The 14194-nt window shown below is 44.9% G+C and overlaps 1 protein-coding gene across 1 annotated transcript in view; it reads left to right on the forward strand.

Moving 5' to 3' along the window:
- Positions 1 to 14194, forward strand: part of SLC7A8 (solute carrier family 7 member 8) — a 47394-nt gene that overhangs the window by 9685 nt on the left and 23515 nt on the right. The window contains exons 2-3 of the mRNA XM_041758877.1: positions 6148 to 6352; positions 7264 to 7415. Of these exons, the coding sequence (XP_041614811.1) occupies positions 6148 to 6352; positions 7264 to 7415 (357 nt within the window). The remainder of the gene's footprint in view (positions 1 to 6147; positions 6353 to 7263; positions 7416 to 14194) is intronic.

The following is a 14194-nucleotide window of genomic DNA, read 5'->3' on the forward strand; positions in this document are numbered from 1 at the left end:
GTGGTGGTTGGCTCCATCTATTTCACTAAAAGACCATGTGTGAACAAGTGCTTCCCAATTACCTTTTAAAACAAGCATGTACAGAGTGGGTGCTCAATAAATACTTTTTAAGATGCAATTACCTGCTGGCCGCCCACCTGCAGCATCTAAAAATTATACCTAGACAAGCAGACAAATGACTCAGAATGTTTCATGGTCCTGGCTCTGCAGTGCTGTATTGGAGCCAAGCCTCCAAAGCAAGCCAGTTGGATTCTTTTAGAGATGGACTCTATCTAACCTTACTGCTGTAAATCCTAGCAACTCCTTATATTTGCTAGCATTTCACAGATTAGAAAGTGCTCCCACACGTAATGTGACCTTCCTTGATCCCCACAACAACCCTGTGAGGTCATAGGGGCAGGAACGATTATTCCATTCAGCAGGTGAAGAAAAGGACTGTCAGAAAAATTCAGGTTACACGGCCTGTGAGTGGCAAAGCAAGGAATCAGTGGCTCCCCTAACTCGGAGCCTAGTGTCCTTTTCACTTTTTAGTAAGGAATCCAAAACAACAGAGTCCTGCAGTGCCTTCCACGTCTCTATTCTGCTGGAGATGGCAACTCCACAGGGCTTGTGTCAGAGTCTTAACCTGCTGTCACCCTGATGTAGTTTAAAATTTTATTTTTTTTATTTTATTTTTTAATATTTTTTATGTAATAAAAAGTAAAAGTCCTTGTCCAACCATCCTTGTGGGGCATCTGTCTGTCTGTCTCTCTCTCACACAGGTCACTTCAAGTTAATGGGGAAGAAAAAAACAGGGGGCCCAAGTCTGAGGTTATAAATAATAGAAAATAAAAGATCTTCCATCTCCAGTGGGGGATAGATGAGAGGATGGGAGGGCAAGATGGGGTGGGGACCGGCAGGGGCAGAGCAGGAACCCCCCCACCCCCGCTGGACCCTGGCCCTGCTCACTTGAGGCCCCTCCCCTTCAAGGTGCTTGGCAGGAATTCCCCAGCTCCCCCAGGGGAAAGGGGGGGTTGGGGGGCTGCTTAGGGGTCCTGCACAGTCCTGATGGGAAAATATATACAGGGTAAGAAGCATAGCGAGCTTCCTACCATGAGGATCAAAGCCCCCAACATACCAGACCTGCTTCCATGCTTCCCCAGGTCCTGAAAATCCTGAGATCTTCTTAGCCACTTCAAGGAAGAAGCATAAAGTTCACCTTGGCTTTCTCTAAACATCATCCCTAGGAGAAGCTCTGACTAGACTCCAAGACTAGCATGAGTTGTTATTAAGGAAGGACAAAATTCTTTGTATCTGAGGGCCCGTTGGGCATTAGAAGTCTGTAAATCTATGCCCTAGAAAATTCTTTGATGCCTACAGCATTCTAGTGTGGACAGGCCTGGATGTGAGTAAGGCCTTAATAGGAGTCACATTAGTATTGGCCCACATGTAGGGAAGTCAGTGGTTATTCATGGCAAATGGATTTTCTTAATTCCAACATTTTTCTAGTGAAGACTTGCCCACTGTTACAACTTGGCCCCTTTTAATGGAGTGGTTTGCTTGGCTCTTCTTTGGCAGAAGAAGCCAAGCCAGGCCTCATTGTCCAGGCATCTTAGGACCCTTTCTTACCAAAGAAGATCTGTATGATAAGATGATTATTTTTCTGATTGGGATGGATGAAAAGCAGGATTCAGACCTTGGCTACCAGATGGATGGGCATCTCATTTTTTGAATGGTTTTATAAACAAGGAGTCTAAGAGGAAAACAGTCTAGAGAAACATCTCCACAGTAATCAGCTTTCTTCCAACCTCTCATCAAGAAAGGTTCATAGTCAAGATAGACAAGTCCTTTCACAGTTCTCCTTTTTTCAAAGCCATTCCAGAAAAACCTCATTTGGACAGGGACCAAGTGTAAAAGTCCTGCAATTAAAACCTCTGTTGTGCAATTTCTAGAGGAGAGGCCATGCGGAGGAGTGGAGGAAACCCAGGCTGGAAGTCCAAGGACTTGGCCCCTAGTCCAGGCCTTGCTGCCTATGCAATATGTGACCGGTAAAGTCTCCTCACCTCTCTAAAACTCAGTCTTAGCAAAGGTAAATAGAAATGAAAGTACCCACCCTGTGCACCTAAGAAAGTAGTTCTGAGAATCAAATAAAGTAACAGATGTGACCACTTTGTAAATCACCATTGAAGGTGGTGCAGTAGAAGGAAAGAATCAGATCTGTGTTCTAGTTTCTTAATAAGCATTTTCTCTTAATAAGCATTCCTTAATAAGCATCATCTTAGTAAAACTGACTATTCCCTGGGAAAAGCTTGAGGCTACAACAGAAAATATAGGCTCTAATCCAGTTACTACTAACTTACTCTGTAGTTTAGGTAAATAACTACCTCTCTTGGTCTCAGTTTGTTCATCCATAAAATAGGGATAGTAATATCTCCCTCATTTTTTTCCCATTTGGAAAATAGGAATAGTAATTGCCCTACTTTCTTACCCTATATATTGGAGATGGTAGGGGCACCTGGGCAGCTTAGTCAGTTAAGTGTGTGATTTTGGCTCAGGTGATCTCAGGGTCCTGGGATCGAGCCCTGAATTGGGCTCCTTGCTCCCTGGGGAGTCTGCTTATCCCTCTGCTCCGCCTCCCCACTCCCTCCTCCCTGCTCATACTCTTTCTCTGTCTCTCTCTCTCTCTCTCTCTCAAATAAATAAAATCTTGGGGAAAAAATGGAGATGGTAATATTAGCCAGATCACTCTCTCCAGCAGTGAAATAAATGGGGTGCTTTATTTATTTGCCTACAATACATCCTTGACATACTTCACTGGATTTGGAGTTTCCAAAGAAGCACATATATTGCTCTGTGGAGGAAAGTTCTAGATGGATGTCTGACATCATTCATTTAGTAAACATTTATGGAGTGTCTACTTTGTGACACTTTACAGGTGAAGGGAAGCAACAGAGCCCCTGCTGTCACGAAGCCTATAGTCAAGTGGAAGACAGAAATATTAATCAAATAATCACACTAAGATTGTAGATAGTAGGCATTACTTTTGAGTAAATGTAATGTGAATGTTCTTTCAGTTATGTGTGACATTTCCTCCCCCTGCAGAAGCTCCAGAGGCTGTGAAGGTGGAGGAAATGTTATCTGATTCTGGTTTTCTAGGTAGTGGCTTCCTAGAATCAGAGAGAAACATTCCTCTCCTTCCTGTTCTCTAGCAGTCTGTTTTGGCTAGCATAATTCTTTTTTTTTTTTTTCTGTTAGCTTTTAGCTTTGTAATTTTATTTTGGTCAAAATTAAGATTGCAGGGCGAGGGGTAGAATCCAGTTTTTATAACATGAAGACTCTTGCCCCAGTGCCAACCTGAGGTTACAACCCTCACCATCACTCCAGCAGCTCCATGGAAGGACATGTTTATAGAAGAATAGGGGGAGGCAGTAAGTGATTGGACCCTGCGAATGGCTGTCAGTGTTGCATATCCCGTTTTCCAGTGGCTGCCTCCACCTGGAATGAGGAAAGAAGCACGCACTCTGAAAATGCCAGAACAAAAGCTGGAGAACAAAAGTGCTTACTGATCCCCACTGTGCTCTTTGTTTTCCAAGAATCCTTAGTGGGACACTGACACTGACAGGATCTCTTAATAACATTCACCCCTACTTCCTCCCTGTGACAGCCGTTCCTGGCCCTGAGAAACACCTAGCTGTTCCTTCACCACCTTCCTTTTCAGGACCTTGCAGACCAAAGACAAACCTTGTTTTTCTCCTATTGATTGTTTTTCTAATCTCTTGAACTAGTTTTATAACTCTAGGTGTGTTACTGTCTTCACAGCTGGCTTTTAAATGCACTACAAATTACTCTTCTGATAAATTCCTGCTAGACAAGGAGTTTACGGACACCTTTCAGCACTGTCAGCAATCTAGTCTCCAGTTCTCAGCTTCCGGCACTTAGTGTTTTCCAGGGGACAGCTGCACGTTTCATTTGGCAGGTTAAAGGTCACTTGCCAGGGTAATTGTGTCCTGAGTCTTGGCATACTCCCACAAGGCCTCCTAGTCTCCACTAGCCCAACCTCCATGCAAAGGACATATGCAGACTGGTAGAGGAGGGGGTTGCTTAAAGATGTCCTCTTGTTTCGATCATAGGACTTTAAATAAATGTACGAAAAAAAGGAAAAGACTTTAAGAACTGGTGGGGCCCAGAAACTCATTTTTCTATCTCTTTTTGCCTGGTATATAGATCACACAGTTGAACATGAGGGATTGTTTCTTCTTTTAGCTTCATCTCTATATGCAGCCCAGTTTTTTGGGATAGACTATCCGCCTAGGAAGAAGGCAAGTTTGAGACAAAGGTGCTTCCTTTCCAGCTCCATCCAGCCTCAGATCTTGTATGTATGGTTGCTGCTCTTCCACCTGCCTAGGCCCCCTCCCTCTCCCATTCACAATCTCATCCTACAATTTTTCAGTGTGAAAAGCATATTCTGTATCCCAGAGGAATAAAATGTATTGCTTTTAGGATGTGAAAATTCTCTTCTTGTCCCCTTTGACCAAAATAACCAGATGCATGGCCTGGGATTAAAAACTGAATTTTGATTTAGAAGTGAAAGTTTCAGGACTGGACTGAGGTTGAGTTATGGTTAAGATCTGAAGGTCTGGGCAGCCCAGGTGGCTCAGCAGTTTAGCGCCGCCTTCAGCCCAGGGTGTAATCCTGGAAATCCGGGATCAAGTCCCACGTCAGGCTCCCTGCATGGAGCTTGCTTTGCTTATCCCTCTGCCTCTCCCTCTCTCTCTCTCTCTCTCTCTCTGTGTGTGTGTGTGTGTGTGTGTCTTATGAATAAATAAGTAAAATCTTAAAAAAAAAAAAGATCTGAAAGTTCTTTTTGAAAACTTTTCATTTTTGAAAGTTGAGCATAAAATCCTATACTCTGCATCTTGTTCAGCCCAGACCTGGTTCCAGACCCTTTAAGAGAGTCAGTAGAAATTTGAGATGTACTCAGAACACTGTTAAACCAAGCTGGCCTCATAATACTCCAGTTCTGCACTTCTACCTGGATCCACTTAGTCTCTGCCTCTTCCCTCAGACCTTTAGTAGTGCAGCTGGATGGGGCTCAAGGAGAGAGCTTTCAGAGCACCTGTGCAGTGTACCTTGACGACCACCTTGAATCATAAGAAGTAGAGGAAAGCTTGGGAAGGAGTATGTCAGGAGCTGCCCCTACCCTCTTACTCCTCCCCTGCCCAACACACTTCCAGTAGCCAACCTTCAGTCCTTGCTGCCAGCCTCACCTCTCAGGAGAAAGCCAGTCTCTTGCACACGGAAGGAGAAATAGATTAGTGGAGAGCGCGCTGGATTAAGCATCAGGAGACCAAATTTTGGATCCAATTTTATCCATCAGTAGCCATGGAATTTGGAAAAGGCACTTAACCCCTCTGTGTCTTAGCTTCTTTGTAAAATAGAGAGAGAAATACATGTTCTTCCTCCTCTTCCTGTACTTCATAAGGTTGTTGTGAGGGTCACATGAAACAGTGGAGGGGGATGACCTTTAAAAGATATAACACTGAACCTTTGCACTTCTACAAACCACTCTGTAGGACTAGGACTGTTTTTATAGGGTTATTTCATGTTCCTCACCAAGAGGGAGCTGACATGTCTCGGGTGAAAGCCAACCTCCAGGAGTGCTGTCGACACTCATAGGTCTTAAAAAATCCCAGTCATGGGATATGACCACAATCTGTCCAAAACATATTGTCTTTAGGCTCATTTTTTAAGCTTTCTACCCTGCAGAGTATCTCTGAGAACAGCCTGCTTTTCCAGTCCTGCCATTTCCAGTTAGTCTTATGACCTTTGTTACCTCGGGTGGACCACGGTACAACCCTGTAAGAGGGTTTTGAGGTTCAATACCCAAGCCACCACTTACTACCATGCGGACTTGGGCAATGCACTTGGTATCACTAAGACTTAGTTTCCTCCTCTGTAAAATGGTAGAAATGATATCTGACTCTGTAAAGGTGTCCTGAGGACTAAAGGAGACATGTAAATTATTACTAGACACACCTGCCTGAAGGGATTTACGCATTCCAAAGGCATTTTGGAATCAAACCAGAGATGAGACGACTCCCACAAATGCCAGTCCTGCCAGTTGTGCTGACTTCCTGTCTCCCTTGGCAACCTTGATACTTCATGCAGGGAACATCATTGGCTCTGGAATCTTCGTCTCGCCGAAAGGTGTGCTGGAGAATGCTGGCTCTGTAGGCCTCGCCCTCATTGTCTGGATTGTGACTGGTCTCATCACAGCTGTGGGAGCCCTGTGCTATGCTGAACTTGGGGTCACCATCCCCAAATCTGGAGGTGACTACTCCTACGTCAAGGACATCTTTGGAGGACTGGCTGGGTAAGAGGATCTGTAGAGGCTTGGGTGGTCTAGAAACCGAGGCCAGTGGTTTCCAGTATGCCAAGGAGAGCTACAGAATAGGATTCCTCTTTTGCCTCCCTGTCATGGTTGCTAGTGTAGCTCTGTGTCCCCTTGATTCTCCTGAGGGTGATGGAAGAACCAGGTTGTAGTCTTGACCTCTCTGTTGATCTCAGTGGGCAAGATTCAAGGGGTGACAGCAAACAGAACTTTATGACAACTCTGACCATAAGTTTTCAGGGAAAGCACCTCACAAAACAAAGCCCTCTTCTCTTGACAAATTAGAGTGGCCACCTGAGAAACAGGGTACCCTCGTCTCGCATGACCAAAGATGATATCTCCCTGCAGAGCCAGGCCCTGATCTTGAATTTCCTCAGCCTCTGCAGCCCTGCTACTGGGGAGCTGAACTCTCAGCAAGGCGCCAAGGATGTGGAGGGCACTTACCCCTCACCACCCCACTCTGGGCTGCACCTGGCAGTTGCTTAAGCAGCCACACCCTAAGCATGTTCTGGCTATCAAAATTCTGGGGTTTCCAATTTTATTTTCCACTGCTGGATGTGAGGGGCCAGAGAATAGAGAAAAGATGGTCAAAGAAGAGAGGAGAGAGAAGGAATGCCAAGACGTGTGTTCATACTAGTAAACACTTAGCTCCTCATCATCACACCACTTTGTCATTGCAGACAGCCAGCTGTCTTGTTGAGCAAGGGCTGGGCTTCTCAGCATTCCAGAAAACAAAAAAGAAACATACCCCTTTCTCCCACCCACCTCTCCTAACGCTGCCCAGTGACATGCCCAGGCTTCCCCCAATGACTTGTGAATCCTTGCAGTGCAGTTGGTGGGGGTAAGGGTCTCTGCAGCTGTCTTGAGTCAAGTTCTGTCCTGTTCCCCTTCAGGTTCCTGAGGCTATGGATTGCGGTGCTGGTGATCTACCCCACCAACCAGGCTGTTATCGCTCTCACCTTCTCCAACTATGTGCTGCAGCCGCTCTTCCCCACCTGCTTCCCCCCCGAGTCTGGCCTTCGACTCCTGGCTGCCATCTGCTTATGTAAGTGCCATCTGGGCCTTGTTCTCAGGATAGACTTCTTTGGCCACATGTCTCCAATTCTCCTTCCTCTCCCTCTTTCTTTCCTTCCCTCCTTTATTTTTTCCCCATTACTTTTCCTACATGGGTGCTTTGGATGAATTGATTCTGCATGTAATCAGATGGTGTTGAAAAAAAGAAGAAACGTGGGTAGCAGCTCAGAGGCACAGTAATTTTCACCAGCAAGGCTCTTTACATCATACACAGCACTTTCATCTATATTATCTGATCTGAGCCTCATGACAAATCCATGAGGTAAGCAGGGCCAGTATTATCACTTTCCTAGAGCAGATAAGGAAAGGAGCCAGGCAAGTGACATACCCAAGGTGGCATGCCCTGAGTGGAGCCCAGGTCTCCTGATCCCTTCACTATGTACACCGTATACTGTGCTGGAGGCTCCCTGCTGCACACAGGGAGATTTTTATGGCTTCATCCACCTCTACCTCAACCTGCCAGCTCACACATCTTAAAACTCTATGGGAGGAGAGTGTAAAGTTGGGAGTTGGGAGAAAATAAATGCATTGTTCGTGGTCCCCGCCCCCTTGATACATTTGTTGCCTAACTGGGGAGAAAAGCCATATAGACATGGTGAGGATTCAATTGCAATAAAAATTCAGAGAAGGGAGAAAGATGTCTGTGAGCTGGGATAGGTTAGAGATTTGTTGTAGAGAAGGTCTGCAACCCATATTTTTAGGAATTCTCAGGAATCTCAATGGATTGGGGTATTTTTATATCTTTTAACCAAAAACTAATTTTTTAAAGATTTAATTTATTTGAGAAAGAGAGAGCATGAATGTGAGCAGAAGGAGGGGCAGAGAGAGTGGGAGACAAGCAGACTCCCTGCTGAGTGGGGAGACCAAACAGGGCTGGATCCCAGGACCCTGAGATCATGACCTGAGCCAAAATCAAGAGTCAGACACTTAACCAACTGAGCCACCCAGGTGCTCCCCACAAAACTAATTTCTAAAGTAAATATTTGGATTTTTTTCAAAGGGTCCATTTTTGGAGTTAACATGATCCCTGCCTTACCATACCTTTCAACACACATACACTTAGCTGAGACCAGTGGCCATTCAGGTCACAGCCTTTCCTAGGTCTTGACACTTTCCTTCTGTCATGCTGGTGGGAAAGGGAGGGAGGGGCCACCCCAAAGCCTCTCACAGGGCAGTCAGCTGGATCCAATGAGTAGTCTCCTTGGCAAGTGTGCCCTCTTTGGCAGTGGTATTCAGCTCTGGGATAGCCCCCTACCATCCAGGCAAGTGGTACTATAGGGTTAAGAGACTTGTTTGGGCTGTATTCCTTGTGCTTAGTCAGGCCTGTTTATGGCCCTTAAGGCAAAGGAATGGGGGCTCCAGAACCAGGTTGCCTGAGGCTGTATCCCTGCACAGCTCTCTAATTGTGCCAAGTGCTTGGCCAAATTCTGTATCCCACCTTACTGTGAGATGGGGGTTGTAACCCTGCCTGCACAGGAGGTCATGGTTGCAAGGGTTGCATGAGATAACACATGTTCTTAGCACAGGGTCACATAGTCACTGAGGGTGGTCACTGAGTGTAGTCACTCAGTCCTAGCTGGATCCAGATGTGGGAGGGAGCCGTGGCAGGGAGGAGCGTGGGAATGCAGGAAGAGTCTCTGTTTCTGCCATCAGTCAGGTTAGTGAGGGTGGGAAGGAGCACCCCATAAGTGCTGGCCACTGCTATTTCAGTATCTCATGCACGAAGACTCGGCTTCCTTTTTCCTGCTGATACTGCTGAAGTGTCAGACAAGAGGCCACCCTTAGTCTCCAATGGGAAATTGAGAACCCTAAGACTTGTCACTAAGAAGAGAAACCAGGCCATAGGGTAGAGTTCCTAGGCAGCTGACCTACAGCTTCCTTTGTCTTTCCCCTAATCTGCCAAGGGTAGGTGACCCCTTGTGCAAAGACTCTCTACACTAAAATTTAGCCCCATAGATGTCCCTTCAGGCCAGACAGGAGATGAGGACTGCTACTGCCTATAGCCCAGCTCCAGAAAGACAGGTTGTATGCTGTCCCCTCTGCAGCCCATCCCTCACCTAGACAATCCTAGCACCAAGAGAAGGAGGAATTTAGAAACTCTGATGACAAAATAACAAAGTCCTCTCCTCTCTCAATTCCTGCCATCGAAGTTCAATAAAGCTTATCTGGTTTGTCCTCTGCCTCCTAAATAGAACTGCAAGGAGATTATCTCAAACTTAACATTGGTCAATCTTGTCCTCCAGAGAGAGGAATTTTTCAGTGTCCTTGAGATAGGTATTCAAGTACTTTTTGACCTTCATGAGCAGAAAACCATTCTTAAACCCAAACTTATTTATCCTCATTCCTTTTAGAGGAGATGGGAAACAGCTCCTCACCTCAGTCCAAGTGCTACCCCCTTCCTCCCAGATATGAAGGCCATGTGGAACCCATAACCCCTCTCCCTACCGAGGTATTCATGTGGATGTAGCCACACACTCACACTTTCTCATCCAAACACTCCCAGCTATTCAAGTCTATGCCAATAAAGGTTCTGTTTTCTGGTTTGTTGAATACTTTTTTTTTTTTAATTTTTATTTATTTATGATAGTCACACAGAGAGAGAGAGAGAGAGAGAGAGAGGCAGAGACATAGGCAGAGGGAGAAACAGGCTCCATGCACGGGGAGCCGACGTGGGATTCGATCCCGGGTCTCCAGGATCACGCCCTGGGCCAAAGGCAGGCGCCAAACCGCTGCACCACCCAGGGATCCCTTTTTTTTTTAAACATACTTTTACAGGCCCCTCAAATCATCTCTTAAGTTATCAAATGAAATAAGAGCCAGTCAGGAAGGCTTGATGGGTGCTACTTTCCCTAAATGCTTTCATCTTAGCAGGTGCCCGGCCAGCCGGCTATGTGAAAATAGGCCTGGTTTTCTTTGGCAGTAGAGCCAAGAGTGGCCCAGTCTAGGTATATTTTTGAGAGAATCACTGGAGAGCTTGGGCTCTTCTGAATGTATTTAAACAAGAAGCTCTGCTTTCTGCTGTGTCATTTGGGCATGCAGATGAAAAGCTCCACCCACTGTAGGACGAGAGTTTTTGAGGGAAAGGCCACCATCTGCAGGGGTTACTGGTGTGTCATGGAGGGAGCTAGAAGTCAGGGTAAGGATCCCAGCAAGGAGAAGCCCTGTGGCAAAACCCCTGGCTGGAGTTGGCTGTGGGAGGGAGGAGTGAGGTCAAGTCTGGTTCTGCGGTAGGGCCAGAGTATATTGGATGAAAAATGGTGGTGGGACAGCCAGATGGGGCTGGAGAGGTGGGGAGAACCTGCTGGAACTGGCTTGCCTGCAAGGAGCCTTGGGGGGAGGGAGAAGGAACTGCAGATTTGGATCTGCTTATGCAACTGCGGCTGCCACTTTGAGTTATTCTATTATGTAGGTCAAAGCTGATTATTCACTGCTGAGTCAGCAGAATATCCCTAGCTACCAAGCAGTAAAAAAAAGACCATATTTTACATTTTAATTAAATAAAAAGCTTTCTCCCTTCTCCAGAGCATGCATATTAGTGGGAGGAGGAATTTAGGAAAGAGTAATACGAGGTGTTGAAACTTGGTTTAAAGTGGTTTGGGTGCCTTCTGTGATTTGCTTGGAAAATTTCTCTTTTCACTACTTTGCAAATAAAGGACTATCTTTTCTCTCTCTCAATCTCTCTCTCTCTCTCTCTCTCTCTCTATATATATATATATATATATATATATATATATACACACACACATATAGGGAGAGAGAGAGAGAGATTGAGAGAGAGAGTCGACTGTGAAAACTTCCCCTTATCTTCACCCCTCTCCTCTGCCCAGGAGCCTTGCTAGCAGTGGACAGGTATCCTTCCAGTTCTTTTTTTTTTTTCTTTTAAGATTTTATTTATTTATTCATGAGAGACACAGAGAGGCAGAGACACAGGCAGAGGGAGAAGCAAGCTTCATGCAGGGAGCCTGACGTGGGACTTGATCCCGGGTCTCCAGGATCATGCCCTGGGCTGAAGGCAGCGCTAAACCACTGAGCCACCCAAGCTGCCCCCAGTTCTAAGTAAAATACATCTCTCCGCGTGTGTCTGGGCATATAGACATATATATTGCTAGATTATTTCTGCAGCTTGCTATTTTACCACTTAGCTATCTCTTTTGGCTATTTCCTGAGTCTCTGGCTATAAACAAAGTGGTCCCAGTGACACTGAAGGAGCATCAGGTGTTCTGGGGGTCCCCCATGTGTGCTTCTTGCTTCCTTACTCTGGGTTTTCCTTCAGGAGCTGTTTGTCTCCCTGTCCTTGGGACTGGGCCCCTTCCACTCAGGCAACTCCTGGCCTCCTTCCTCTTCTTGGGGGCTGGGGTCATGTCCAGGATCTGAAGTAGAATTTTTTTTCTTCTCATTCAAGTCTCCTCTTCCCCCTGAATACCTGTACTACAGAAGTTCCTTCTCATTTCTCTCCCTGAGGGAACAAGGGTGCCCTGCATGCATTTCACAAGTCAAAAACAAAACAACAACAACAACAAAAAAAAAACCAAAAAACAAAAAACAAAAAAACCTGCTTCTTATCTTGCTTTCTATCTTTCTACTGAGATTCCTAAGAGGCTGGTTTTTTAGGGCTTCAGATTTCTCCTTCTCTTCTTCCTCTTCCTCTTCTTTTTTCTTCTCCTCCTTTTTCTCCTGCTTCTCCTTCTTTTCTTCTCCCTCGAGCAACTTAGAAGAGAAAGGACTTTATTGTACATATAACTTTTAACCCTGAATTGCTTTCCAATTCCTCTGTGGTAAGTTCCTAGGTCCTTGATGCAGAATGCTATGATCGATAAACCTGTGTGTTGTTTTGCAAGTCTCTTGCAAATTAATCCCTTGACATCAGAGGGTTCTAGTCTTTCCTAACTTCTAAGTCCCTTAATCTCGGTTCATTTTCCTTTGAGGTTTCACATTCTCTAGCCCCAAAATTATCACCATAAACTAAACCTGTTGCCTCAGATGCCTGAGCAACAATGCCTTCTTGCCCTCATTGGCCCCCAGAGTTCTTTGGGTATCTCATTATCCTTGTACATATGAATCCAGACAAATCCAGACTGCCTACATTTGATTCCCATACATCCAAGTCATCTTCTTTCTCTGTACATCTTCTAGCTAGCCAGCATTTAAACTCTAAATACAGTTGATCCTTGAACAATGCAGCGGTTAGGGACACTGACTCCTGAACAATTGAAAATCCACATATAACTTTTGACTCCCCAAAACCTAACTACTCTTAGCTTACTAATGACTGGAAGCCTTACCAATAACATAAACAGCTGATTAACGCACATTTTCTTTTTTTTTTTTTTAGATTTTATTTATTTATTTATTCACGAGAGACACACAGAGAGAGACAGAGGCAGAGACACAGGTAGAGGGAGAAGCAAGCTCCATGCAGGGAGCCCAACATGGGACTTGATACTGGGTCTCCAGGATCACACCCTGGGCTGAAGGCGGCACTAAACCTATGAGCCACCGGGGCTGCCCAACACATATTTTCTTTTTTTTTTTTTTAATTTTTTATTTATTTATGATAGTCACAGAGAGAGAGAGAAAGGCAGAGACACAGGCAGAGGAAGAAGCAGGCTCCATGCATCGGGAGCCTGATGTGGGATTCGATCCCGGGTCTCCAGGATCGTGCCCTGGGCCAAAGGCAGGCGCCAAACCGCTGCGCCACCCAGGGATCCCCCAACACATATTTTCTATGTTGTATGTATTACATATACCGTATTCTTACAATAAAGTAAGCTGAAAATGTTATTAAGAAAATATAAGGAGAAGAAAATACATTTATAGTACTGTACTGTAGAAAATCCACATATAAGTAGACCTGGTCAGTTCAAAACCATGTTGTTCAAGGGTCAATTGCATTTTGAAAAATCTCTTAATTTTTTACCGAGGGTCAATTTGACTAAAACCCCATTTTTCATTTTCATGATTCCTTAGGACTGGCTTTCCTAGGAAAAAAGAAACTGCAGATCTATCAGTTAATCACCACACTGAGCTCCTACATGGAGAGTGGAGATAAGGCATTATTTATACAGAGTCTGAGAAGAGAGTAAAGGCTAACGAAGAGATTGGTGTACAAACAAATAATTACAATACAATGTGATAATAAAAGTGTTTGCAACACAGAGAAAGGTGCTTTAAAGTTGGGGGAGGAATGCTAGGAAAGGCTGCCAGATAAAGCTAAATCTCACAAGATAAATAGATAGCTCCAGATAAGCATGAAATAGAACAGCCAAGTAGAGGGAAGGGCACAAGCAAGACCTGGCGTCGGGAGAGAAATGACCTTTTGGAGAAAAGCAAGTACTTTTGTGTAGAGAAAAGTACAGGAGATGAGGCTGAGCAGGTGAGCAGGAGCAAGATCTGAAAGGATCCCGTATATCATGCAGGAGAGAGTAGGCTTCGTCCAAGACATGGGAACCACTGAAGGATTTTGGTCAGAAGAGTAACATGATTAGGTTCACATTTAAGTGAAAAAAGGACTATGACACTTGAAGCAGGGAGCCGAGTTAGCAAGCTAGGCATTTTGTCCAGGCTAGAGAAGTTCTGGCCTGAAATAAAAATGAAATTACAAGGTAGCAAAAACAAGAAAGATTTCAGAGTAGAATTAGCTGTACATAGTGACTGATTGACTACAAGGAGAGAGCAATCTAGTTTATCTAGTACAAATCAAAATGAAATATCTCAATTGTCTACCATTTACAATGAGCAGTCACAATGTGT

This window comes from Vulpes lagopus, chromosome 6, assembly GCF_018345385.1.
Source record: "Vulpes lagopus strain Blue_001 chromosome 6, ASM1834538v1, whole genome shotgun sequence".
In the NCBI taxonomy this organism is placed as follows: domain Eukaryota; kingdom Metazoa; phylum Chordata; class Mammalia; order Carnivora; family Canidae; genus Vulpes; species Vulpes lagopus.